At 54.5% G+C, this 26,877-nt stretch overlaps 1 protein-coding gene across 1 annotated transcript in view; it reads right to left on the bottom strand.

Moving 5' to 3' along the window:
- Positions 1–26,877, bottom strand: part of Camta1 (calmodulin binding transcription activator 1) — an 804,682-nt gene that overhangs the window by 59,089 nt on the left and 718,716 nt on the right. The window contains exons 8-11 of the mRNA XM_051173965.1: positions 25,223–25,363; positions 21,187–23,033; positions 15,913–16,039; positions 9,445–9,579 (exon numbers count right to left, since the gene is read on the bottom strand). Coding sequence (XP_051029922.1) covers positions 9,445–9,579; positions 15,913–16,039; positions 21,187–23,033; positions 25,223–25,363 — 2,250 coding nt within the window. The remainder of the gene's footprint in view (positions 1–9,444; positions 9,580–15,912; positions 16,040–21,186; positions 23,034–25,222; positions 25,364–26,877) is intronic.

Raw genomic sequence — 26,877 nt, forward strand, 5'->3', positions numbered from 1 at the left:
TTCCCTGGCTGGAATGTTCTTCCCCTTCTCCACTTAGCCCTGGACATGGGTGACCAAGGCCTTCTTGAAACATCTTCTTCTCTCAGCCTCCTTGGGACCCCACTCTCCATGTTGCTGGCTACACAGTGTCTTTACCGGTTCCTCTTCTGCTTATAGATACGTGCTGGGCTGGCCTGTGGTTTGTTTTGTTTGTTGGTTTGGTTTGGTTTTTACAGGGTTTTTCTGTAGCCCTGGCTGTCCTGGAACTCGATCTATAGACCAGGCTGGCTTCGAACTCACAGAGATCCGCCTGCCCCTGCCTCCCAAATGCTGGGAATAAAGGTGTGCGCCACCACCACCTGGCTCAGCCCATAGTCACCACCACAGCTTCTGTTTCTATACCTTTGAATGGAGCAATCACAGGTAGCCACTGTAATCCTACCCATAAGCTCATGATTCCGAATTCTCACTTCCGTTCTGTATTTCTTTCTCCTCTGTCTCCTTCAGAGCCAACTGTGACCTTGGTGTCCCTGTCTAATCGGTTACAGCAAAACCAAATTCTACATTTCCTCCAGCTCCCAAATGTGCTTCTTCTGAGTTCTCCATTCCAGGAAACAAGCCACTGTCTCTCTAATTGTTAAAGGCCCACATCTAAGCAACAACCCATTCAGGCTTTTTTCTCATCTGACCGCTGATTTTACCTCCAAATGCCGTCTCTGAGACTGTTACTGGCTTTGTCAGAGTCATCAGAGTCACTATCATCTGTCGCTTAAACTGATGGCTCTAGCCCCTGGGAAGGCTGGAAAGGCAGCCTGCAGATGGAGACAGGGCACATTCTCCAAACAGCAGCTGGGGTGGCCTGGCAACACACCTGGGCATGTGATGTCATCCACTTAAACATGCCCCTGGGCTGGCACCTCACCCACTCAGCACACACCTGGGCTCATGTCCCTCACCTGTGGCGGCTCCCTACCGACTTTGGCTGAAGTTTTAGTTCTCTGCATTGGATGACGACCTCATGTGGCCAGGCCCTGCTGCCTCTTGGGCTGATTCTCCCTGCACCCCCCACCCTGCGCCCCCCCCCCGCTCCCCCCCCCCGCCCCCACCACCCTTTTGTCTTCCCCGGTATGCCAGAATGCCAGGCTAGTTCCTACCTCCTGGGGACTGTGATCTGGAGACTCTTTCTGCCTAGTATGCTCTTCCCGTGAGCAGAATTCTAACCCCTCACACACATCTCAGCCTCTTGCCCCCACTCACACCCCTAACCTAGAGTACCTGGAACCTTCTCCCAGATCAGCCAGCTCAAGGCTTCTGCTCTGCACTCATTGCCAGCTGGTGTTTTTATTCGCAGCTTGTTTTTGTTTGTTTGTTTTTCCTTTTTGCCTTTCTCCCCACTGGAATGCAAACCCCAGGGAGAATTAAGACTCCCTAGGGCCTAGACCAGTGCCTGGTACCCGGTAGAGGCTTAGCACATATTTACAGGATGATGGAAGGATGAATGGCCCCAGGGGAAGGAGGCCAGGAGCCGGGCTAGGACGCAGCCAGCTATTTTGAGCTCCATGACAGCGGTGTTGGGGATGGGGAGAAGCAGGAAGCAAGTGTGAAAGAAGCGAAGGAGAGAAAGGGTCAAGGCTGGAGCTGGCATGTGGGGGAGGGGTGGTCCTCCTGGGGTCCAGGAAGGCCAGGAAGAAGGGTGGGAAGTGGGAAGCAACGGAAAACGGGCATATGCTGCTGCCCAACAGGAGTCTGAGCGCACAGTTCTAGACCTGGGAGGACATACTGATGGGTGGTGACAATGCACTGTGCTCTTGTGTTTGGGGGAGGCTATGAAACCTTTAAGACATTCCTGGCTTGCTGGGGGAAGGCCTTGGATGTCGCGTCTGACTCCAGCCCTGGCCTCGGCAGATTGCTTCCTCATTGGACACATGTTAAAATCTCACCACCATGTGTGCCTTTCCCACGCAGATGGAATGAAATCCTCTGAAGCCAACACCAACACACACCACCACCAAAATCCTTCGTTGGTCATAGCAATGAGAAGAAAGCCACTGGAAGATAACACAGTGAGCTGGAGTCGAGGTTGAGTTCTGGGAGAGTGTGGGCAAAGAAAGAATGCCAGCAACATAGGCACTTGTAGAACTTTCCAGAAGGAGGAGCTAGTGACAGGCAGGGAAGTTGGAAGGAGCCAAAAGAGAGTGAGAAGATCCAGAGATTGGGGCAAAGGGGTTTCAAAAGAGGAAGGACCACCAATCAGCAGGGATCCTAGGACCTAAGGGTCACATAGTCAACAAGGTCCTGTGACCCTGGCAAGGGCTACGCTGGTCCCCAGGTCCATGGTGCATGGATGTGGTGGGCGTCAGAAACTGGATGCCAGTGCCTTCTCTGTCCTTGTCCCAACAGTAGCTTTCTTCCCTCAAGAATAAACCAGTGTCCAGCAAACTAATGCTCACCGCTCTGTGGAGCCACGTTTCCTTTACAGACTGCTGGGAGTTCGAGCTTCTAGTGTGCAGCTGCCTACCTCACCACATGCGGCCAGCCTCGTGGAGAGCAGACCTTTCTGAGCTGAGGAGGGCGAGGACCACACTGGGTGTTCCTATTAGTTGCTTTTCTGCCACTGTGATCAAGCACTATGACCAAGGCCACTCGTGGAAGGGTTTATTTATGGACCAGAGGAAGAAGAGCCCATCACCATCACGGCAGCGGAAGGGTGGCAGCCATGATGGCAGAACAGCTGAGAGCTCACGTCTCAACCACAAGGAAGCAGAGAGCACACTGGGAATGGCGCCTCCAAGTCCATCCCTAGGAGCATTTCGTACAACAAGGCCTCCTTGGTGCCTCCTAAGCCTCCCCAAACAGCTCCAACAACCGGAGACCAAGTGTTCAAATGCCAGAGACTGGATAACTCATGCAAACCTCCAGTCTTCTTCTGGATGCCTCTGGACACAAGCCCTCAAGAGCTGGTGCTCTGGGCTGCCGTGAACTTCGGCACGTGGTCTGATTTAGAAATAGGGGCAAATCAGAGAGTGGCTAGTCAAGATGAATTCACAGTGCGCTAGGCGGCTCCTCACACGAAAATAGAGAGAGACACGTAGAAGGAAGAGGACCCCGTGACAGTGGAGACAGGGACTGGGTTATATTGTCACATCATGTTGGATGACAGAGGATGTTAGCAGCCTCTTCCTTACAGCCTCTGAGGGGAGCCTGGCCCTGCTGCCCTGGGCCTCAGATGTTCATTTCTGCCACTTATGGTAGCTAGCCATAGGACAAGAATTTGGTAGTCAAAGAGGCGTTGCTGACGGTGCCCAGTGGAGGGTCAGTGCCTCTCTCCCACCGGCTTGGGAGGCAGCCAGCTCATCCCCCAGGGGCCGGGAGCCAAGTCCACAACGCAGCCTGCACCTACAGGTTCTCCGGCTTCCTCCATGATGCTTTCTTTGCTTTCTACCCAAGTACCTGGGCTGAGGTAGCGATGGCTGTTTCTTTGGCCTCTGAAGGGGCTGATCTCTTTCCTAAATGGCCCTTTCTGGCAGGACACCATTTGCTACTGTCTCAAGAAGGCAAGGCAAAGCAGCTCCCAGGAGACTTGTCCTAGTCCCAGAGAGGAGCTCTGTACAAATCCACTTAGTGTGGCTCCAATGTAAACAGCAGGAAGCTACTTTCCCTTGGTCCTGGGTACAGGGGCAACAGATGGCTGACTAGGATCCTCAATAGCCCAGATGCCCCTCCATCTGGGTGCTGACATGATTCTCACCCTCAGTGCTAACAAAGCACGCAACAGAGCACAGGGCCCAGGCAGGCGGACCTGCATCCCTGTCCTAGTTGGCTTTAACTGCCAACCGGACACAGCCGGGTCACCTGAGAGGGGACTCTTAGTTAAGGGATCCCCAGATCAGACTGGCCTGTGGGCATGTCTGCACAGGACTGTCCTGACTAATAATTGATGAAGGATCACCCAGCCCAGTGTGGGCAACATCATCTCTTGGGCAGGTGGCCCCGGGCTGTAAAGAAAGCTAACTAACATAAGCCAGCAAGAAGCCTTCCTCCATGGATTCTGCTTCTAGCTCCTACCTGAGTTCCTGCTCAGACTATCCGTGATGATGGATGGTGACTTGAAGTAGAAACTAAGTAAACACCCCCCTCCCAGCCCCAGTTGCTTTTGTCAGAAGAAACTAGCTCCTCAGGACCTGTGATGTGAATCCTACAAAGAGTAGGAAGGACCGACAGCGAGGAGACATGGAACGTGATGCCGGCTGGGCTCAGAGGGGATACTCCTCTTGCCATTCAGCTCTGAGACCCTAGGATAAGCTGACTCAGACCAATTCTGCTGCCACCCGTGACCCCAAGGTCACTGCTTTTCACAAAAGCAGTCAGAGACCCGAATACTAATAAGCATTTGCTTGCTCGATGCCCATCCCAGATGGACTTGGAAAGCTCCAGGTGGGGTCCTTATCACTCATTGGCCTTTGCTTACTTACTGTCCAGCTCTGGCGATGGTTAAGTCTACTAGCATTCAAAGCTGCTAAGTCAAGACAATCAACCATAGCTGCCTTTTCTTTAAAAATCATGTCGAGTGGCCTCACACCTTTAGTCCTACTGCTGGGAGGCAGAGGCAGGTGGGTCTCTATGAGTTTAGGCCAGCCTAGTCTACAGAGTGAGTTTCAGGTTAGTCAAGGCACATAGTGAGGCCCTTCTTAAAAAACAACATCACAGTCTATGCTATGGTTTACAAAACTAACTTTTGTCTCTTCATCCACGGTGTGGGGAAATGACACCTTTGGACTGTTCTGGGTCTCTGCTTACCCAAGTCTGTTCTCTTCCATGTCACCCAACAGGCCCCATGGGGATGAATGGTGTCAAGGAGGGCTGGACAGTGGGGAACACAGACTGGTCTAGGATCCGGGTCCATTCATCAGAAGGCCCTAGAGTGTGTTTTGTGAAGAAGTATCCCAGAGGCCTCTCAGGACCACGTGACACAGCCAGACTGCACACAGGGCCTCTAAATCCCTACGTTTCTATCGTCTCAGGATTGCATGCAGTGTAGCTACGCCTGTGTGGTCCCCCAGCTCTGGAGGGCACAGGCTGGAGTTAGAAACCAGCCAGGAGGGAACCACATGCCAGGGTCAAGCCTGTCCACAGCAATATCACGGCTCAGAGGCAGCTGCCCGTCTCCCATCTGTTTTGTACAGAGGGCGGGTCAGACAGACTGAACTAGGCCAGGTCTTGCCTTTTCTTCTCTCTCTAGACAAGGTCGGCGTCTTCTGGATGCCAGGCCAAAGCCAGAGTGCTAGGAGAGGGATATGAGTCTAACCTCCTCTGCCCTGTGAGCTGAAGGAGACCTCTAGCCTGCTTGAGGCTGGCTTGGGAAGCAGCCTCCGGGGAAGGTTGAGCTCCCAGCCCCAGCTTCCTCCATTCCTGAGATGACAAGGTCCCTCCCTTCCTCCCTAAGGGAAAGGCATCAGGCTTGTCCAGGGGACCAGTCCAGGAGAGCTACATCCAGGTCTCATTCCAGTCCTCTTAGCTGTCAGAGAAGCAGTATAACAACCTAAGCTGCTTAGCGAGGTTCAAGGAGACAGCAGGGTTAGGAGTGGGGGCAGGGAGCCCATGAACCCGCCCACCCTTTGGGAGAATCAGATGGCTACAAGGAAAAAAAGAGAAGACAGGAGTTCTACTCACTGTCCCTTCCAGGGACAGTGGTCACCTAGAGGTACCCCAATATCTGTGGCCAGATGAGTGTCTGCCTACCATGTCCTCAGCTCCAGGGTTGGAGTGGTGATAGCCCGGGCTTATTCTCTTGTGAACACAAATACAGATAAGATAGCCTTAGATCTTCATACAGCACAGCAGGCAGAGGAGACACTTCCCAGAAGCCCTACCCGACAGTCTCCTGAGAAACAAACCTAGCCGCTTGCCTACCTCCAGCCTGGAGCAGTGCTCTCTTGCAGATCCTATTGCTCTGACCATCTTGGGGTCCTAGGGTGCAAATGAGCTGGGACACTTGTTCTGGATCTGGATCTCGGGGAGAAATGGTGAAAGTGGCACTATTCAATGCCTGGACAGACAAAGATGGAGGCTTTCCTCCGCGCTGATCTCTCCTCCCGGGATACACCTTGCATCTCTCCTAGCCTGGCTGATGCCTGCCTGCTCAGCCTTCAAGTAGCTTTTCCTCCCGTGGAGCTTTGGAGCTCTAGGGTGGATTAACGCTCGGTTTTCCTTAGTCCTCCCTGCACCCACTGGCGTTCATGAATACTTTCATGACACAACCAGGTATTTGTTGCACGCTAGATACCACAGGCTGCCCTGTGCAATGGGGTCTCCAGTAGACAAGGCTTTATTCCCAGCGCCCAGTGGGGAAACTGGTCTTGAAGAAACTCCCTAGGTCTTGTGAGGGTGTGGCAGTTCAAAAGGCTCCTGCCTGCGGCCTCTGTGCCTCCCCCCTTCTAAAAGCCCCTTCCCTCCTGCCTGTTGTGTTGTCTTAGCGAAGGTTTGGGAACATAAGGTGTTTGCGCCACCGGACCCCACCTAGATAAAAATCGCTTTCTGCTGGGCGGGGTTGCGCACACAAAAGCTGCACAGCAGACAAAGATGGAGCATTGGGGGACGCAGACTGCGGCGGAGACAAAGATTGCTGTAAGGACAAAGGCGGAGCCGCAGCTGCTGCGTGCACGCGCATCGTTCGTGCTAGTGCTCTGCGCTGAGGGACCAGGCGCCCCCACCTGGCCTTGACTCTGGTAAACAAGTCCATTGTTTAAAATCGGTAAAGGCAGAAATTCTCGTCCCCAAATAGCCCTTGGCTCTGAGGCAGAGGAGGGGTGAAAAACGTTCCCCAGAGTCGGAGGAGGGCGATGCCTGTTGGGACAGCAAGGTTACCAGCCCGCAATCCCGGCGGTTTTGCGCATCCCGGTCCCTTTCCCAGCTAGGAAGGGCTTCTCACTCTTCGTATGAACACCCGCCCGTTCTGCGGCAGCCGGCGTGCACTGGAACCCCACGGGACCGCGTCGCCAGTCGCTGCATAAAAAGACCCCGCATTGCGGCTGCGCGCGAGCGCGCGCTTGAAGGGAAAAGAGTGTGTGCACGGCGCGCGCTGCCCGCCCGCCCGCGTTGCCCCAAATCTTTGGGCGCTGCAGTCTCCTCGCCCCACCCCCGCCTTTGCACACACGTCCCCGCTGTCTAGTGAGCTGTGATGGAGAAGGTGCCCGGTGACCGTGGCAGGGACTGAGCTGCGGAGACGCGAGAGAGGGAGGGAAGGGAGAAAGAAGCTTACCACCGCCCGGCCGCTGCAGCATCTGCCTGCACATAAAGCTCACTGCCAAGCCAACCGGTTGGCAGGAGGCCAGGAGACCCCCGCCCTCCTACTGGCTGTCTCAGCTGTCTCCAGCACTGGGGCAGATTATGTCCATGGCAGTCTCGGCGCTGCCCCCTCCCCCACGAACCCTCACATGGGAGAAATGGTGGGCAAACCATGCTCATTCGATTAGGAGCTCTAGAAGCAAGCGCCGGGGAAGCCCCTGGGTTCCCAGGCAGGTGGGGTCTCACAGTTCAGCTGACCCCACCTCTTCCCCCCTCTCATTACTTGAAAGAACAAAGGGAAAGGAATGCCAGGTCCCTCTGTAGTGCTTCTGGGCCTCAGTGGATAGCAGGCTGGCATTCCCCGGCCAGGTAGGACCAGAGTTCCTCAGAGTGGCTCCCATAGGTGTGGGGCTAGACTTCTAACTGGGTCCCGAATGGTAACAAAGCCAGCGTTGCTCAGGTGCCCAGATGCTATCTCTCCTGTCTTACTTAGCCAAGGGGTGGGGGGCATTTCAGCATGGAGCCTTCAGAAGAGAACACTCAGCCTTGGAGCAGGAGGTTGCAGGGAAGCAGGTGCCCAGCTTGGCAGCAGGTCCACTCCCAAAGGCTAGGACTCAGGGGTGTGTTTGTTATGAGGTGGCCAGGCTACTCCTCACAGCACCCTCCCCTGCCTTCATAAGCACCAACAAGCATACCCGGCTGTCTGCACTCCCAGGGACCAGCAGACGTTCTGTGTGCTTGAAGGCCTTGCTTAGCCTGAGACTCTGCTTTGAAGACAGGGCCCTACCTACTGTGTTGAAAGACAGGTCCCAGCACCCTTAGGTTCTACTCTAGCAAGGCTACCTGGGCCACTCTAGGAGAGCCGGGAGTCTGTAAAGCTTCCTGCTCCATTCCCCATTTGTTCTGCAAAACTGAAACCGGATTTCCTGAATAGGAGCCCCTGGTCGCCCTGCCCTTACACACTGCGGGTCATCAGCTCATACTGGCTCCAGTCCCAGCCAGGGATGCTGCCAAGACCAGCACGGTGCTCCCAGGCATTGCTGCCAGGGTGCAGAAGCCTGCTGACCCCAAACCACCCCTGGGAGTAGCTCTGGAGAGTCCATGGGCCAAGGAGAGTTCAGCTGCCAAGCATCCTGTGACCTGGGGGCGGGGGAGCAGGGACAGGGATAAGGTTGGGCTGAACACATTGAATTCTAGAAAGATCTGTGTGTGTGTAGGGTATGAACCAGCAGCCAATGGGAGGGAGGAATGTTGCGGCCCCAACAAAGGTACCCATGACCCCTGTGACCTCCCCAGGTACTTAGGCCTAGGTACCTGGATTTGTGCCCTCTGTACCAGTTCACCCAGGCTTGCACCATGCCCAGGTAGGGAAGGCAGGCAGGCAGCCTCTAACCCTGGAGCGCTGTAGCCTGTCTTTGTCTTTTTTTTTTTCCCTGCAGAGACTGTTGCACCCTGGGAGGAAGAAACTTACCCACCAACTCAAGGCCCAGGCCACCGATTCTGGAAGCCTCTGCCCCTCCAAAGCCAACAACTTCTACCCCCTCCTTTGCAGTATACTTTCAGCCACAGTCAAGAGCCCAGGCCTGTCTTAGAAGCTGCACAGGGCAGAGACTTGAATAAAAACAGCCAAGAGGCCAGGGTGGTGGGAGTAGAGCTTTCGGGAGGAGACAGGGCTACTTATCTCAGGCACACAGCCTGGTGACCCAAGCCTCTGAATCTGAACAAAGCCTGGGCCTGAGGTAGTCCCACAACACCCACACTGCTATCCATCCAGGGGGTGTGGGGCTGGGCCACGCCTCCAGGACCTTCTGCCTGTGGGAAACACAGCAGCGGCATTGGAGGGCATAGTAGCTGTTTGGACTTGCTGCGGCGCTCTCGCAGCTCCTGGAAGCTTGTTTGACTACACGGACACCTTGGCGGGAGTGACAGCCATAAGCCAGCCTCACACACTCCAACTGTCCCCAAGAGGGGCTGAATTAAGATGGGGCGAGCCAGTAACGAGACACAGGCTGACGGATGGCACCTTCACAGTCTGATGGGAGGACTCAGCGGGTCCTCCCTTGGCCCACCCTGATACCCGCTCCTGCCCCTCTCTTCCAGCTCCTTCTTTCTTCACATCTATGCACCAACCCTTCTCCCTCTGCACCCACAGGGTAACCAGAATGCCATTACTGTTCTTACCGTCCAATGACAGCCAGTCGTGCTGAGAGGAAGGGAGTGTGGGCAGAGCCCGAGCTTTGTACTCAAACACCACTGAGTTGGAGATGATCTGATTGTTGAAGGCAACTTGTAGGGTCACAAGACCAGTGTCATGGGCTGAAAGTCAGAAAGAGGGAGGTCAGGGTGAGGTTCCAGTTAACAACCATTAACCCTGCCCACGCCTGCCTATCCCATAAGGCTCAAGGGTGACACTTTTGGGGAAACTCTGGGCTGCGGATTCAGCAGGAGTCTGGCTGGGATCCCCAGAGGAACCTCTGCTTGTTTATTGTCTTGGTTTTGTTGTTGTTGTTGTTTGGTTTTTGAGACAGAGTCTCACTGCAGAGCCCTAGTTTGCCTGGAACTATGTAGATCAGGCTGGTCTCAAATTCCCAGAGAACTGCTTGCCTCCATCCCTGAGTTCTGGGATTAAAGGTATGCGCTGCCACACCCAGCAAGCCTCTGTGGTTTTAATCCTGCTCCCTGTGATGGGCAGGGACCTGAGCTCAGCACAGGTGGCTTGGCACATCCATCCTTCCCAGGTTCGGGAACATCTGAGGATTTGTATTTATTTCGCCTCTTCCTGCAGTCATGCCCTGACTCACTTCATGTAACACCCTCAATGCTTTAGGAGCTCCTGGGCCTCCTACTGACAGCCAGCATTTCATCTGTAGCTTCCTGTGGCCCCTGTTGGCCCGAGATGCTGTGGGCCAGGGAGGTACTGAGCTAGAGATGCAAGTGAAAATCTTGCACTGCCTTCCAACGACTGGGAAAGCAGGGTCTTGTATTCTAGTGCACACTCAGGGCTCGGCTTACTTATTCCTGAATGAGCTGAGTAAAGTGCATGAAATATTCTCATTAGGCAGAAGTGAAGCCAGCTGGAGGTGGGGACCTACTTCTGCTGAGGTGAGGCTGCTGTATTGTGGTCCCCAAAAATGTCCACAGGCAGAAGTGGCTATGCTATGGTTTCTTCCCCTAATAGGGGTCAGGTTATGTTTTCTGGGCACTGCTCTTCTGGAGCTGGGACACCAATGCTAAGGGCCACCCCAGTGGGCTGGCCGGATTTCCAGGGAGGACACAAGGATCGTGTTACTGTTTAGGCTCTTGGCTTTCAGAAGCCTACGGGTATGAGGAAGCCATCCAAGTCAGCTGCTCCTAGGACAGGGTGAAGCTCTGGCTTCCCCCAGAGGACATCTGTAGATCCCACTTCCGATGGGAAACCCATCGGCCGTGGCTTCTCTCCAACTGAGGTGTGTGGAAAGCAGGTTTGGGGGATATCACTCTCCGAATGTGACCAGTAGGTTTTCCTGCTCTGATGCAGGATACAACCTGGAAGAATGGGCTTCATGGTAGTGGGGGTCATGCAGAACTTCCCATGGCATGTCTCTGGACAGGGATCCCCCAATGGTACCCAGAGTCTTCTGCCATCCGACTACATCCCTGGGCAAAACGCCAAGGTTGTGGTTACTATTCTCTCCTACAGACATGCCTGGTTTACCAACAGGAAGGAAGGACTGTGACCCCACGGAGGAACTCTGTTCTCGAGGTGGGGAAGCTGTAGCCTCTGGTGTCCAGAGTCCCAGGGAAGACCCCTTACCATGGCTCTTTTGTCCTGACAGCTATACAACTTCCAGCACTGCTGAATGAAGCAGAGTCTCGGGCATCCTCACCACCGTGCGGAAGGTGTCAGGCCCAGCTCCCTTGACTCCCTCTCTCCCTCAGCAATCCTGGCCTCCTGTCTGTGAGGGTTCTGCCTCTGCTCTCGGCAATGACCACGCCTTCCTGTGCTGACACTCACGCCTCCTGCGCAACAGTGTTCCTGCTGCAAAGGCTGCAGGGAAGGGCATGGGTGGGGTTGTTGTGTGTGGGGCTGTTGTGTGTGGGGCTGTTGTGTGTGGGGCTGTTGTGGGTGGGGCTGTTGTGTGTGGGGCTGTTGTGGGTGGGGCTGTCTTGGGGAGGCTGTCTCGTGGGGGGGTTGCAGCACTCTGAGAGGAGGTTAGTTTAGTTACCTGGGGAGTCTTCTTCCTTAAAGTTTACCTTGTCCCCCTGACTTTGCCATCCATCCATTCATTTTTCCTCCAACTAATTCTCTCAGAATAATCTTTTTTTTGACATGGTCACACTATGAGGTCTTGACTGGCCTGGAACTCGCTATGTAGGTCAAGCTGGCCTTAAACTAAGAGATCCACCTGCCTCTGCCCCCACCCCACACCCCAGTGTTGGGATTAAAGGTAGGCGCTAACACACCCATCTTTTAATACATCTTTTAAATACACAATTTAGAACAGATCACCCCGCTGCCTAAAACCACTGACTTCCCAGCAAGTACAATTAAATTAGACTCCAATTTGCCAAACCTGTGCCTGCCTCAGGGCCTCTGTGCTCCCCTCATCGTCTGCCTGTTGTCCTGTTGTGACTCTTTATTCCACCCTTCCCAAGACTGGCTGGGTGCCATCCTTCTTCTGCCAGCCTCCAGGGGATGCGCCTCCCATGTCGGAGAAGGAGCTGCCACTGTGTATATCCTCTCTACTTGCCCCTATGGCATCTCTTAGCTCCTTTGTTACTTTGTCTCCCTGTCAGCCCCCAGCAGCTGAGACGTCAGTCAGTCCATCCACAACTCTGCTAGCTGAGCTGTCTTAACACGGGTTCTGCTCACTTTTGCCTTCTGAGGACTTCCTAGGAGACCAGGTGGGACGTGCAAGCCAGCAGACATCTTGGTAGACTCCTCCACCTCTTGCCTCTCTGTTCCACTGTGTCGCTTTGACCCGGCTGACTGCCCCTGAGCTCGGGACAGTCCCAGTCCAAGTGTCTACTGTCGCAGTGACAGTGTGAACATGGCAGAGCTCTGTTTTCAGTCAGGGCTGGTTTTGGGCAGGCAGGTGCACCAGGCTGCCGAGTAGTTGGCATTTGTGTTCTCCAGATCTCTCCCTTCCCCATCTCGGCCTCTAAGGTGGCCTGGCTTGTGTCCACCTGCCTTTGAGACCCTTTGCGTTGGCAAGGCCAGTTCGGTTCTAGTGTCTGGTGCTTCTCCTTTAAGATCAGCTTCTGTTTCCCCTGGGAGATCCTGGGCTGACATCCCTAGCCACTCTATTACCTCCCAAGGATATAGTTGGTTGACTGACCACGCCCATTGGGGGTGGGGGACATGGATATCTCCCTATACTTGACCAGGCCTCTCTGGACTAGAAGCTCTTTGAGTCAGGTGCCCCTAGGGACTTCAGCCACCTACAGAAGACTCTTACAAATGATTTGGAAACGATGAGTGAGTGAACTGATCAATCAATACACCCAACGGGACCTGTTTCGATCTGGATGTTGAAACTGAGACATCCTCAAAGGACATGCTCTGTGAGGTTGGCTGCCAACAGGAGGTGCCCAGCAGCCAGACCATGGCACTCAGCCTCTAGTTTTGCAGCATCTGGTTGGAGATGGGGTATTTCAGCAGTGTCCCAGTGACTAGGCAAAGTGGCATGGGTGGACTCTGAGTCCACTGGGACCCAGGAAGCGGTGAGGTCACGAGAATACCCAAAGACATTGGAATAGCTCTGGTTCTGTCCCCTCACGGCCTTTTGTGAGAGGATCACTAGAGGCAAGAGCTTCAAGACCCTTTGTCATTTCCTGTTCCCAGACATCTGGAAGGAGGGCTCTAAAGACTGAGGTTCAGAGACACCAATCTCCAAGGTGAAGCTACACAGATGGCTTGTGACTAACCAGGACGTATCTGCATGGGATTGATTCTAGCTACCAGAATCCTCTGGGTCCTGAACTGGGATACAGAGGTCATACAAAGCCCAGTCCTTTGTCAGGTATAGGGATTTAGCCAGGTATAGGAAGCTACGTCTATTTATAGGTCGGGCAAGTCTCCTTCCCGGTGGACAGATTATAGCATGCTGCCCTGAATTCTGTGCTGGGGTGGGCTGTCTAGGCCCAGGGTGGCCAGCTGGATGGGACCTGGCTGCCTGAGACATGTAGGGTGAAGGAGGCACTAGACTGAGCTGAGCATTTGATGCCAACCCCCTAAAGCAGGGCATTCTAATCTGGTGGGTTGTACAGGAAGGCGGGGGCGGGGGGGGGGATGAGCTAGGAAGGGAGGAGAGGTCAGGAAGAGGAGGGAAGGGGAGAGGAGGAGCGGTTGGTTTGTAAGCTCCAGAGTGTCACAGGGGCCAGGGGAGCAAAACAGGCAGGCACTGAGGAGACCTCAGAAGAGTGCCGAGGGTCCCTGTTGGCCTGCACAGCCCTGGCCAGCCTGCTTCGACCTGGGAGACCCTATTTCCCATCCCTATCCTGGCCCTCTGCTACACGCACCTCCCTTTCTCAAGCTCTCTGGCTTCAGACAACGTAGGATGCCCCTTGGCCTTTGCCCACCCCATCTCATCTCTTCCTTATGCCTCTCCTGTCCCTTGCCCCGGCCAGGTAGACAAGCTGTCCACACAGCTGGTGGTGTGCAAGGCTGGGACAAGGATTTACCCAGTCTCGCCCAAGAAAACAGGAAGCTCATGTTTTCCAAACTGCTTTCAAACTCTTGGAGACTCAGTTACTCCTTCACAGACCTCCAGGACCCTAAGGTGCTTTGCTAGCCTTGGAGACACAACAGTGTCTAAGAAAGACACAATCTTCTGCCTTCATGGGGCCCACAGGCTGGTGGGAAAGTAGATATGGTCAGAGATCAAGGATGAGTTAGCCAGACAGAGATACCAATCCAAGTAGATCATGGCTCCCTAAAGTGTAGGTCACGATACCATAGGGTGTTGCCAGATGGAATGGCACAATAAAAGGTTTCTAAACATTCAATAATCAAAAACTCAACATACATGCATAGTGACTCCTCCCTGCTCCTGACAATCCTTTCCCTGCCCGGGTTGGATTGAGTGACATCACTACACTTGGTTCTGAACACAAAACGTGTGGTTCACTCTGCCATGGCTGCCACGGCACATGTCACCAGCAAACGCTGCCTGAGACGTCTCAGCTCTGACCTGGAATTTGCCTGTTATGAACTGCAGTGTTCTCTCTGCTCTGACGGAAACACAGCTTAATTACTGACAGCAGAGACTAAATAGTTCCTGTCATTTCTCAGCACATAAGTATCAAATTAGTCCATTTGGATCGTGTTGTACTAGAATGTTTGCTTGTAGAGGTTGCTTTTTGAGTTGCTCATTAGTTTCATTAAAACAAAACAAAAAAAATCATTAAATGAACTATGCCTTGGGATTAAGACAGAACTCTTCCAATAATTTCTAAAGTGGCTGTAAGCAAATTTCTGCCATTTTTCACTACATATTTATGTAAATTGGCATTCTCAGTATTGACGATTATAAAAATCAAGATATTTGTCAACTGGAATGTATTGATGTTCTATGCCCTTTAGTATCAAATAGCCAAGATTCCCCCCCCCCCAGGACAGGATTTCCCTATGTAGCCCTGGCTGTCCTGGACTAGCTCTGTTGACCAGCCTGGCCTCAAACTCATAGAGATCTGCCTGAGTACTGGGATTAAAGGTGTATGTCATCACTGCCTGGCCAAATAGCTAAGATTTAATATTTTGTGGAAAAATAAACAAACCCATCCATTTTGTTAGTATGCAAATTTGATTTCATCTTTAACAGGTGATAAAATTATATGAATACTAAATAATAGTCTTAAAATAATTTTTTTGTTAAATGGTTTGTTACCAGTGACTGACTTATTTACCAAGTTTACATGTCTGGATGTCTGAGGCCCCTTAGAAACTTCTCAGGTAAACAGGGGTTCTGAAGACCTCATGAATTAAAGGATGCTGAAGCCTGGGGGGTGAGGGAGCGAGAGGACAGACCCACAGAGGTATGGCATAGAGCTCTGACTGGCTTTCCATGAGGAAAACTTATTATATGTGCTTATCCTTTTCCCTGGGTGAATCTCTTAAGGGAGGTTGTGTTCTTTATTCTGAATGTGCTACCCCACCCCACCCTACTCCACCCCACCCCACCCCACCCCACCCAGTTGCCCACAGTTCCTACACACAGAACGCTTCCCTGAATGTCTCTGACCTGCTCTGAGCCCCAGACAGACTAGTTTTGTGAATGCAAGGCCTGGAGCTCCCTTGCATTAGGCCGGCCTGGGCTGAGGCAGGAGTGAGGTCAGCCCTGCCGTAGACCGGATCTTGTCTGTTTCCTTGGCTCAGCCCCAGCTGGGGCCACCTTGGCTATGTCACCTGACTAACTGGGTCTTTAAATAGTCCCCTTGCTATGTTTTCTCCACAATCCCCACTGAGCATGCCTGGTGTTCCCAGTTGACATGGGGTCTGTGAGCCTCAACGGATGATGTAACAGATTGCGTGGGCATGCTTCTTCATGGCTGAGGAAAGCAGAGTAATGGCCTGACTTGCTCAAGGTCACCCCGAGGAGGCTGACTCAGAGTCTACTGTCCCCGTTCCGTCTGTCCCACCCCCGCCCTTGCTGGGCACAGCCTCCTCACCTGGGCAGTAGCAACGCAGCACCCCAGGCTGAATCAGGGATGCGGGCACGGAGATCTGGTCAAACAGGCAACTGTAATTATTGCTGGCTTCCTGCCATGGGCCTGTGATGAGGACCTTCACTCCTCCCTACAGAGAGAGAATGGAGATGAGCAGCGCCAAGGAGGGGACCCCTGCAGCTGCAGGCTTCGCTGGGGAGGGAGGAGGAGCATGCAGATTCCCAGCCTCACCCCGGCAGCCCAGGCAGTCTGAAGAAAGGCCTGCAGCTGTCCTGACCCCCAGAGGCCTTCCTCAGCTGGCACCTAGCACCCTGACACTGTCCTGTGCACCTCAGGGTTCCTTGGCATTAGCTGGGAACGAGGGTTCCCATTTCACTTCAGCCCACTGGTGTGCCTGGGAACCAGCCAGCAGGGTCCCCAGGAAGGAAACAGGGAGGACACGGGACTTTCAGGCATGCATATAGGGAGAGGTGGAGGGGACTCAGATTTGAAAACAGTGTCGTCATTGCCCCCCCCAAGGGACAGATGTTCCTACGGGAAACAAGGGAAGCCCAGGACCCCAGGGTGTGGTAGGAGGTGGCGAGGGGAGCAGCTCAGGAAGTGGGTGGGGTCAAGAACGGGGAAAGAAAAAGCACAGAAGCTTTCAGAATTCATATGCATTCATATGCAGCCCTCCCTCAGAACTGAGCTGAGGCCTGGGATCCAGGCCGAGCTTCCCGCTCTGGGCCTGCTGTGTCGCTCAGGGTGCCTCGAGCGCTGTAGACACGAAGAACGGCCCCTGGCTGGCACCGCTGCATCACACATGCAGGCACCAGCCTGGAAGCCCTGCCAGCGCCTTAGCTGACCTTCCTCAGCTCCAGTGGATGGAAAACTGTCTTCACAGACCCAAGGTGCCAAGGGTGAGACGGATCAGAGAGGCTCGGCCCTCCCTAACCTGCTCTGGCTGGCCAGCAGGCATACCCTAGAACAAGTAGCCTCGTGTGGCTGCTCCCAGCAAAAACCCGTTCAGGACCATTGTTCCCGCTTGTGATTAATGGCACCTCCTCTCTGTCTCTCTCTCCAGAGCCCCAGGTGGAGGAGGCTAGAGGTCCCCTACTTACGGCTTAGCCAAGAAGAGAGGCTGGTCATTCGGGGTGGAAGGATGCTCTGCCCGGGGATGCAGAGGGCAGGGGCGCTGGCCTCTGGCTCTCCTGGCTAACCTTGGATAGACCCACCCTAGAGGCTCATCCACCCCACCCCCAAACAAGTAAACACCTTTCCCTGCAGGGGGGCGGAGAGCTGTGTTGGCCAGAGTGGAGAGCGCCACCTGGTGGCCTGGCTAGAGAAGGCTGAGAGGCGCTCCAGGAGCTAAAGCGAGGCTGAGCTGAGGCCAGTTGGGAGAGTTGTGGCAGTGAGCCCTGACTTCCCCACCGCTGCAAGCCAGGCCCTTGTCCTCTGCTGCTATTTATTAGACCTTGTCTCCTATTCATTCCTTCATTCTTGTCTGCTCCTCTTAACCCTTGCCTGTCCCTGCCTGAAGGGAGCTCCAAACTCCGTACCCATCTTTGCTCTTAAGTCCCCCTCGCCCCCCCCCCCCCGCAGTGTTCCTCAGAACCCAGACTTTGGCATGGCAGGACTTGCCTTGGACATAAGAAGTAGCAGATGTTGTTTACCATGGTGGTGTTCTGGGGCCATGGATGGCCCAGAGCCAGCAGAATTGCCCTTGGCAGGAAGGTACCCTCTCGTGTTAGCAAAACAAGCTTTCCTCTGGGTGGGGATGTCCAGCTAAGGTCACTTTATTGTAGAATTCCATTCCAAAACCAGAATGCACCCTCCATTTTGGGTTATTCATGAGTATATTTTTGCCTGCATGTATGCAAGTGTACCATGTGTCTGCCTGGTGCCCTCAGAGTTACAGATGGTTGTGAGCCACCACGTGGGTGCTGAGAATTGAACCCAGGCTCCCTGCAAGAGGAGCCAGTGCTCTTAGCTGCTGAACCTTACCCTCAGCTCCCTGTGTCTGGCTCTTGCCCTCGGTAACCGTGACCTCGGTAACCGTGACCTCGGTAACCGTGACCTCGGGCAAGTAGCCCAATCCCTCTGGTGGCTGTGGCCTCCTTAGATACCTTTCTTTTCCATAAAGTGGATTCAGGGCCCTCTCATAGTGATGGTGTAGGAGTTGGAAATGGCTGCCTGGGTGTGATGTCCTGCCCACGGACCCTGGGAAATGGGAGAATGCTAGCTTCAAAAGGTCACAGGCAGCCATCATGTGACGGGGGGGGGGGCGAGTATAACAACTGCAATCCACAGCTGCTGGCGTGGCGGTGGGTTGCTGTGGGGGAACAAAGAGCTGCGGAGATGACTGGAGAACATCAAGACCTTCTCCATGGCAACTGCCGCAGGACGCCTCAGCATCCATCAGTTCCAGGGGCGGTTCCCATGGCAACCACTTGCCTGGCTGCACTGAATCACTTGTGATGAGTGCGTGTCTGACAGTTCTAATTGCGGCTTCTTCTTCCTGGTGCAGCAGGGGCCAGTGGCAGGAGCTGATGCGGGGGGGGGGGTTAGGGAGGGGCACTGGTGCGGTCTGAGGTCTATGTCCTGGGGGTCCTGGGATGCAGGGCCTTGGGTTCCAACGTACCCTGGGCAGATGCTAAGGCACACGGCCCTGTGTGTGTGTGTGTGTGTGTGTGTGTGTGTGTGTTGGGGACCCAAGTGGGTAATGTAGGAGACATGTAGCAGAGGTAGGAGGGAAGCACACTCAGAACGGAGCCAGTAGGCCAGGCTAGGCATGGCATGCCTGGGAACCATTGCAGTTTAGAGCTGGTGGGGATGGTGTGCCAAGTGACCACATAGCCTGACCCCATCTTTGTGACTTAAAGTGAGGTCCCAGCTACAGGGCTTGCTAGAGAGTTCCCCCGGAGCTTGCCAGAGCACACTTCAAACTGGGCTTCTGAGGGAGTTAGCTCACATGTATTCCTTTATCAGCTGGCAGGGGAAGAAGGTAAGATACCTGGAAATGATGCCCACAAGGGGTTTGTGAGGGGGGACATATCATATCGGGAGAGCAGTGCTTCCCTTCTTACAGAACGGCGTGACTGCGCCATCGTGGGGTGCACCATCCTGGGGAAAGGGTTCTGGGTAGAAGAGCCTGGCAAGGAGGAAGCCACCTCAGAGGCGGCTTCACCATGAAGTCTGTTGGGCACAAAAATGGCTTTTTCCTCTAATCAAATTGATTCTGCTTTGCTGCCATTTCAGGGTGCCAGGAATTACCAAGGTTTCTGGAAAATCAGGGTTGGACACCCTGACTACTGCTGCATTTGCCATCCTGGACTGCCCTCTGGTGGAGAGCTGCTGAACTGACGGTCTCTAGGATATAGTCGAAGGCTGCATAGAATTGAGGCAGCAGGGCTTACAGGGGACCTCAGCAGGGGCTAGAGTGCTGGCCTGGGCGCACACTCGCAGGCTGGGGAACAAAGCCATCCTGCCTGCTAGGTGATATGCGGTGGCGTGGTTTCAGCATGCAGCGTGCAGCGTGCAACGTGCAGCATGCCTATGTATGAGGGCTGCTCCTCCCAAGTCCTAGGACATGGCAGTCTCATGCCTACTCTTTCTCTTCTGCATTGGCAAGGGAACTGGGGCCCAAAGGGTCAGAAGGCGGATATGGCCTTCCCAGAACACACAATCGTCTCATCTCTCCTTCCCGATCCCTTTACACGGTTCCCCAAGCTTCCTGGAGGAGTCTGGGTGAGAACAGCAGGGGGTACAATGATGTCTGCTTAGGAGAGCAGGCTGACAGCCAAACCATACCAAGAGGAAGCCCAGTGGGGTTCTTCTGGGTGCTGACCGAGGGGCTGGAGTGGAGGTGGGCAGGGCTGGCTTTGCCTGGGCACCTGATGCCATTACTCTTCAGAGACTTCAGGGTCCCTTTGCTGCTTTGCATTTTTTTAATTAATTTTTTTTATGTGTATGGGCCGTTTCCTTGCATGGTGCTTATGTACCACGTGTGTGCCTGGTGCCTGAATGGGCCAGAAGAAGGGTTCAAATCTCCTGGGACTAGAGTTACAGACAGTTGTCAGCTTCTGCATGGGTGTTAGGAATTGAATCCAGGGCCTCTGGAAGAGCAGCTAGTGATCTTAATCGCTGAGCCATCTCTCCGGTCCCTCCATGGCTGCTATTTTAGAGATGGAGAAGGTGGCAACTTCTCCAGGGTCACTTGAGTATAAGTGTAGAACCAAGCTTCATACTAGATCAGCTAGCTCCAGGCCCATGCTCACGGCCATTCTCCCTGCGAGGTAGTGGTCTCTGCTTCCATCACCATCCTATGCACACTCACAAGACTGTATGGGCAACAGCTGCTCTGGCTAGAGAGCGGCCAGCTGTGCAGGCTGTGGGTCCAGAGTCTGGGTTGCAGCCTGGACCACTCTGATACCTTTCTGACCTGGGGCATTAAGTTGGCTTTACCGAGGAGAGGACAGATGAACCTGGTCCCTGCCTGTCACCTAGGCGATGTGGCCAGAGGATCAAGAATTATGGACAGCCACCCCTGGGATAAAATGTCTGATACAGAGGATGTGCCAGCATGGCCAGGCAGGTTTTCAAGCTCTGCTCCATGCAAGCAAGGTGTTTGGGGGGGGGTCTAGAGTCACACTTCCCCCTTCCTAGCCCATTCTATTCCAGTGTCCCTGAGGCAAGACCTAGGTCTTCCTACAGTCCTGTTAGAGCAGTCGTCTCTAAGGTCAGCTCCCAGGAAATCAGCCCTTGGCGAGGGGAGCACAGGCTGGATCCTGGGTCATATACCATGACCTTGTAGATGGCTGAGTGTTCCAGAGTCTCACCCTCCCTGTTATTTTTGGTGGGAAGTTTCCCCATTTGATTTAGTGAAGTCAAGCTTGAGCCACAGAGAGTGATAACCCAGGCCCCGATGTTGATTTCCAGGTGCTTTAAAAGTGGCACCAAGGCACCCTTCATCCCCAAAAGCAGGGTGGGTGGAGAAAGAGAGAGGAGAGGGCGGGAGACAGATGTGGGGAGAGGGAAAGAGAAAGAAAGGAAAGCCAAGGCTGTGGCCAGAGCACAGCAGTCTGCTCTGGTCAGAGCTGAAAGCATTTGCCTCCTGGGATAGCTGACTGGGAAACTCCTTGCTATAGTAAAGTCTGAGAGCCACCATGGGAGGGGGCAGCTTTGTGTTTCCGGTCACAGCTCCATCCAAATGGCCACATGCAAACAAGCTTTCCAGGCTGAGCCATGGCACAGGTGAGGTGGGTGGCAGGGCGGCATGTGGTTGCGCCTGAAGCTTACCTCTGGGTAAGACCATTCTGGGGAGTAGTCAGTCACCATGAACACCCGTCCACTCTGCTGCAGCATACCCAGGGCGCCCTGGGCAGAGGCAGCCGAGACCACCTCGGCGACATGCATGTAGGCCATGGTGCCGGCCCCGCCCTCGGTGCCGCTCAGCTGCAGACCGCCCTGTTGGGGGCTGCAGCATGGGATGCACATCTCCGCCTGGGTGAAGGGTGCGCGCGCCCCATCTTCCGACTGTGAGAGTGCAGCGCTGTCCCCCGACACCAGCTGGTGCCCGTAGATTGCGCCGCTGCCCCCCTCCACAGAGATGAAGTCATTGATCAGGTCTGAGAACTGATTGCTGAAGGAGATGTCAAAGTGGTCCAGGCTGAGCTCCATATTAGAGGTGTTGCCCAGGCTGGGCTGGGCCACCGGGTAGAGTCCCTGCACCACATTGCTCGGGAGGATGGGGACACCTGCGCTGCGGATCACCCCATTGGTCTCTGGTTGCAAGTAGTGCTCAGAGCTACAGGCCTGCAGCTCCCCAGACTTGAGGAGGACCTCACTCCCTGCAGCTGCCTGCGAGGTCTCCATGGTAACCTCCCCTTCTGCGGTCATGGCCTGGAAGTTGGCCTGGAATTGCATGAGGTGCAGGGAGGAAGCAGACTCTATCCGCGTTTCCACATGGCCACTGCAAGAGCTGGTTTGGGACGAGGCCTCCGTTTTCACCGTGGGCATCACAAAGGTGGCCCCAGAGTCGCTCAGGCTGCTGTGGGTATTCTGCTCAAGGGGTAGGGGTTTGCTGGCATCCTGCAGGAAGAAGCTGGGGGAGGGGGTCTGGTGGATATGGGGGCTGTGGCCCGTCTGGCTGAAGCTGGACGCGTAGTCCTTGTTGGAGTCTATGGCGCTGAAGTCCATCTGTTCAAGGGTGGTGCTGGGACTCAGACCGCCGCCCGATGGCAGGAGGCTGGATCCTGCGCTCAGGGTAAGGGAACTGGACGCTGCAGCTGCCGCTGAGGAGGAATATGCCGCCTCTTTGGCCATCTGCTGCTCAAAGGAGGTGTCTTCGGTCTTGATCTCCTTGGTGAGGACGCTGGTGAAGCCAAAGCCCCTCTCCGAAGGCGGCGAGTGCCGGATATTGGTGCTAACCATCTCAGCTTTTAGGCCCCCACCCCCGTATGTCTGGCCCTGCTTTGGATTATTGAGGAAACAGTCGGGGTCAAAGTTCATGGCGGCTTCTGGAATCTTCCGGCCACCATCGAGGGTGGTGGAGAGGGCCAGCTCTTCGGACACATTGCTGGGCAGCATGGACAGGCTGTCTGAGCTGCCCGTGGTGGGGAAGGCAAACTTGTGGCCGTCAGAGCTTACAGCCAGTACAAGGCCCTGAGAGGCATCAGGCGAGAGGAGGTGGTGATTGGGGCCGGCGGTGGGGGACATGGTGTACACGGCCTCATTAGTGACCTCAGACATGAACACTGTGGCACTTTGGGACAGTCCCCCCATCACAGAGGCCACTGCCATGCTGGACACACCTGTGACAACTGGGCTGTCTACCATGTCTGGGTCGCTGTTGAGCCCGCTGCTGATGGACACCGGGGAGCTCTGGGTGGTGTCGGGGACCTCCACCTGGTTGGTGGAGGAAACCTCCGTGCTGCTCTGGTGCAGCAGTGATGGCTTGGCCACCTTGCCGTTCCTCTTTTCCCGGCTTGTGCCCCTGCCATGGCTGGGCTCATGCTTGCCCTCTGACACGTCGTTGTGTTGCACCTCCGAGTGACCCCCATAGCCCCCAGCCCGTGGCTCCACCTTCGGTGAGATGATGCGGTGTTTGGCACTGTTACACTTATGATGCACGCTGCTGCCCGCTCCTGTGGAGATGGGAGCACAACACACACACACACACACAGACACACACATGCATACATATGCACACATGGACACACACATACACACACATGCATACACATGCACACATGGACACACACACACACACACACACACACACGAGAATAAAGTCAGAGCAGGGACTTCAGCTAATTCTTCTCCCAAGAGCTAGAACCCTTTGCAAAGTCCCCATCCAGACCCCAGGCAGGACAGACCACAATCCTTGGGCACTTCTACTCCCAGACCTGGAGCTCTGCCACGCCCTGTGTGATCATCTTGCAATGATCAAATGTTTTGATCCTAGCAGCATGTGGAAAGCTAGGGGGTGGGAGAGGGGTGTCTTCTTCCAGGAATGTTCTCTTCACCCCCACAAATAGACACTGACCGTCTGGAGGGACACCCTGGGCTCATCCCAGGGACTGTGGCTGTCTCCATGCCCAACCCAACTTCCCACACCTGATTCTGTGTAATGCTTCAAGAAACATGGCCTTGAGGACCCTTGTTCTGGGGACCGGAAAGCAGAGGCTGCCCAGGGAGGAGGAGGATGAACCCTTCTCCAGGCCAGCTCTCACACCCTAGGATCAGAAGCATTCTAGACTCTGCTCCAGGGTGAGAACTTACTTACATCTTTTATTACATTAAGTCTCTGTATATGTGGATGGGGAGGGATGCATGGGCCATGGCATTGGTGCGGAAGTCAGAGGACAACCGACATGAGTCGGGTCCCTCCATCCACAGACCCAGGGTATCAGGCTTGGTTGCAAGCAGTTTCGTCTCCTGAACCATCTGGCCACCCAACATGAAGGTATTTGAGGTAACCCATTAAGCCAGGACCTGTCCTCAACTCTTTGGGTGTGGTGATATTTTGTTTATGATCTAACAAATAAAGCTTGCCTGAAGATCAGAGAAGAAAAGCAGCCAGCCACTAGAGAGTTCTCACCTCTACCAACGCTCAGACCGAAGGGGCGGTCCTGGCCTCAGACCGCACTGTTCTCCTCCAAACCTCAGACTCACTGAGCTCCAGTCTCCACCTGCCTTATATTCCTCTCTAGTGCTGGGATTAAAGGTGTGGGATCCCAGGTGCTGAGATCACCTTTGTGTGAGCTCGGTTTCTCTTTTAGACTGGATCAAATTCATGTAGCTCAGGATGGTCTTGAACTAACAAATCTGTCTGCCTGTCTCCCTAGTGCTGGGATTAAAGGTGCGTGCCACCACTGCCTGGCCTCTGTGGCTAACTAGTGTGGCTATCTCTGCATTATGGTCTTCAGGCAAGCTTTATTAGTTATACCATAACAAGATATTGCCACAGTTGGGACCTTCCCATCTTCAGGGATCACCCCTTCCATTCCGTTAGGCAAGGGTCATTTTGCCTTTGAGAAAAGGGCGGATTCTTCCTGATTCTGATTCTGTTTCAGGCTCACCAGCTAGACTCCCAAATGGGAGTGACACAGAGGAGTGACCCAACTGATGGATGGAAATGTCTAATGAAGGCAATCAGGAGAGGGAAGAGCCTTGCCCACAAAACAAATGCCATGGTCAGAAAAGCAGAGGCGATAGGGAGGGGTGTAGGACATCTTCCCCTCCTGCAAGAGACAGAGGCTAAACATAGGTTTAGCTTGAGCCGTCCCAGACTCAGAGGATGCTGCAAACCTCAGAGCTGGCCACAGAGCCTCCTGCTAGAGTTTCCTAAGGACATGTCCCCGTGGACACCCGCAGTGAGTGTGTGAAGGCCCTGGCACAGCTGTGTGTTTTTCCTTGTCCCTACGGCCTCACTGGAAACTGCTCTCTCCTGTCCAAAGCAGGCTATGATTGTGGTGGTGGGGCAGGGCCAGGCCAAAGGGTCCACTGGGTCCCCTTAGCTGCTGTGATATCAACTGGTTCCTCATCTCTTCCCTTTCTGGATAGGATAGGAGGGGCCCTGTACCCCATACTTCCTGTTTTCTAGGATCCCCAACTCAGGATTCACAGGACAGGGTGGCCTCATACCTTCTGCCCCAGAGACCTCTACTCATTCCTTCCTTGGATGGATTGGACAGCAGTGTCCCCCCCCCCAACTGTGCCCAGTGCCACCTGGCTTCTGGAGACCCCGGCCTACCCCTTTCCTCACTGGGCAGTACAGCAGAGCCCACCACCTGGTACCCAGTACCACGTGTCCCCAGGGGGCCCAGCTCACCCAGGCTGCCGGTGCAGAGGCAGTTGTGGGTCCGAGGCTGGGGCTTGGTCTGATGGCTGTCAAGGATCTGCTGGACCAGCTGCTCCACTGAGAAGCCTGAGCTGTTGTTCCCATTGCTGCAGGTCCACTTGATACCATGGACTGCAGAGAGAGAGAGAGAGCGAGAGAGAGAGACAGAGAGACACAGAGAGAGTGAGAGACAGAGAGAGAGGGAGAGAGAAAGAAAGGGAGAGAGGAAGAGAGAGCGAGAGTGAGAGACAGAGAGAGAGTGAGAGACAGAGAGAGGGAGAGAGAGACAGAGAGAGAGAGGGAGAGAGAAAGGAAGAGAGAGAGGAAGAGAGAGACAGAGAGAGGGAGAGAGAAAGAAAGGAAGAGAGAGAGGAAGAGAGAGCGAGAGAGAGACAGAGAGAGAGAGACAGAGAGAGGGAGAGAGAAAGAAAGGAAGAGAGAGAGGAAGAGAGAGCGAGAGAGAGACAGAGAGAGAGAGAGAGAGGAGCACAGGTCTGTCAGGGGTTACTGGTGATGGGGCTGTCCTGGGGTGGGGGGGTGGTGTCAGGCTCTCTGGAAGCCCAGCATGCCGGAAGGCCACCTCTAGGACCGATTTGGGAGGCCAAGCCCGCTACCAGAGCCTCTGCTCTTGCAGGAGCTCTGAGCTCTTCCTTGCTTTCCTCCCTTTGCTGAACCGGGGAGTAGTTTTCACTTCTATTTCCCCAAAGTTAAAAGCATTGAGATGGCTCTCTGGGGTGGGGGTGGGGGAGGGAGTTCCCAAGAGGAAGTAGGGAACAAGGACCGATGAAGACAGGAAGTTTGGGAGGCTCCAGCATGTCTGGAGACTGTAGGCTTTGCAGAAGTGGAAGGATTCAGGGAGCAGGAGGGCTGGGGAGCATGCGTGGAGGGGGCTTTACCCCTACAGGGAGATTTCTGCTTCCTACCCTCCCCACACGTCTCCACTCCAAAGGGAATCGCAAGAGAGGTTGGGGTGGGAACCATGATCCCGAGTGTAGGGGACTCAGTCCCAGTTCTAATTGATAATCCACCATCCTTTGTTCGGGGCTTTTGGCTCCTATGTGTCTGCAGGCCCTAAAGTTGGGGTGAAGAGCCCAGAAAGAGGTTTCCACCTGCCTGGCAGCATGAGGCTGGAGGGACCCCTAAGACAGGCGGACTTGCCCTGTTGAGTGTGTGGAGGAAGCATTCCCTACCAAGAGTGAGTTGAGCCCTGAGGGGATGCACGGATCACCCACTCAGGTGTCTCAGACAGTGAGCCCACAGCTCTGCGCCTCCAGGAAGGAGGTGAGCATACAGGTGGGTGTCAAGGGCAGGCTCCGGAAGGCAGGCATAGGGGGTGTCTAAGCTATAGGACAGGGAGGAGTTGGGCCAGGCTCACACCTGGGTTTGAGGCAGGGGTTTGATGTCCCGTGAACTCAAGGTGCGTTAGTTTGCCTCTTTGAGTGTGCCTCCTTGTCTGTAAGTTACAGTGGGAATCGACGAGGGCGTACCTCCCAGCTAGCGGAAGGCCATCTGTATGCTGCTGTGCAAACTGAGCAAACAATAGCATTGTCACAGCTGTTACAGTGTTGGTGGTGACAAGGACAAAGCAGGTGGCGGCAGCAGGGCCCTTGGGTGTGGCTGAGGCCCACAGAGTCTGTGCATGGGAG

This window comes from Phodopus roborovskii, unplaced genomic scaffold (assembly GCF_943737965.1).
Source record: "Phodopus roborovskii unplaced genomic scaffold, PHOROB, whole genome shotgun sequence".
In the NCBI taxonomy this organism is placed as follows: Eukaryota; Metazoa; Chordata; class Mammalia; order Rodentia; family Cricetidae; genus Phodopus; species Phodopus roborovskii.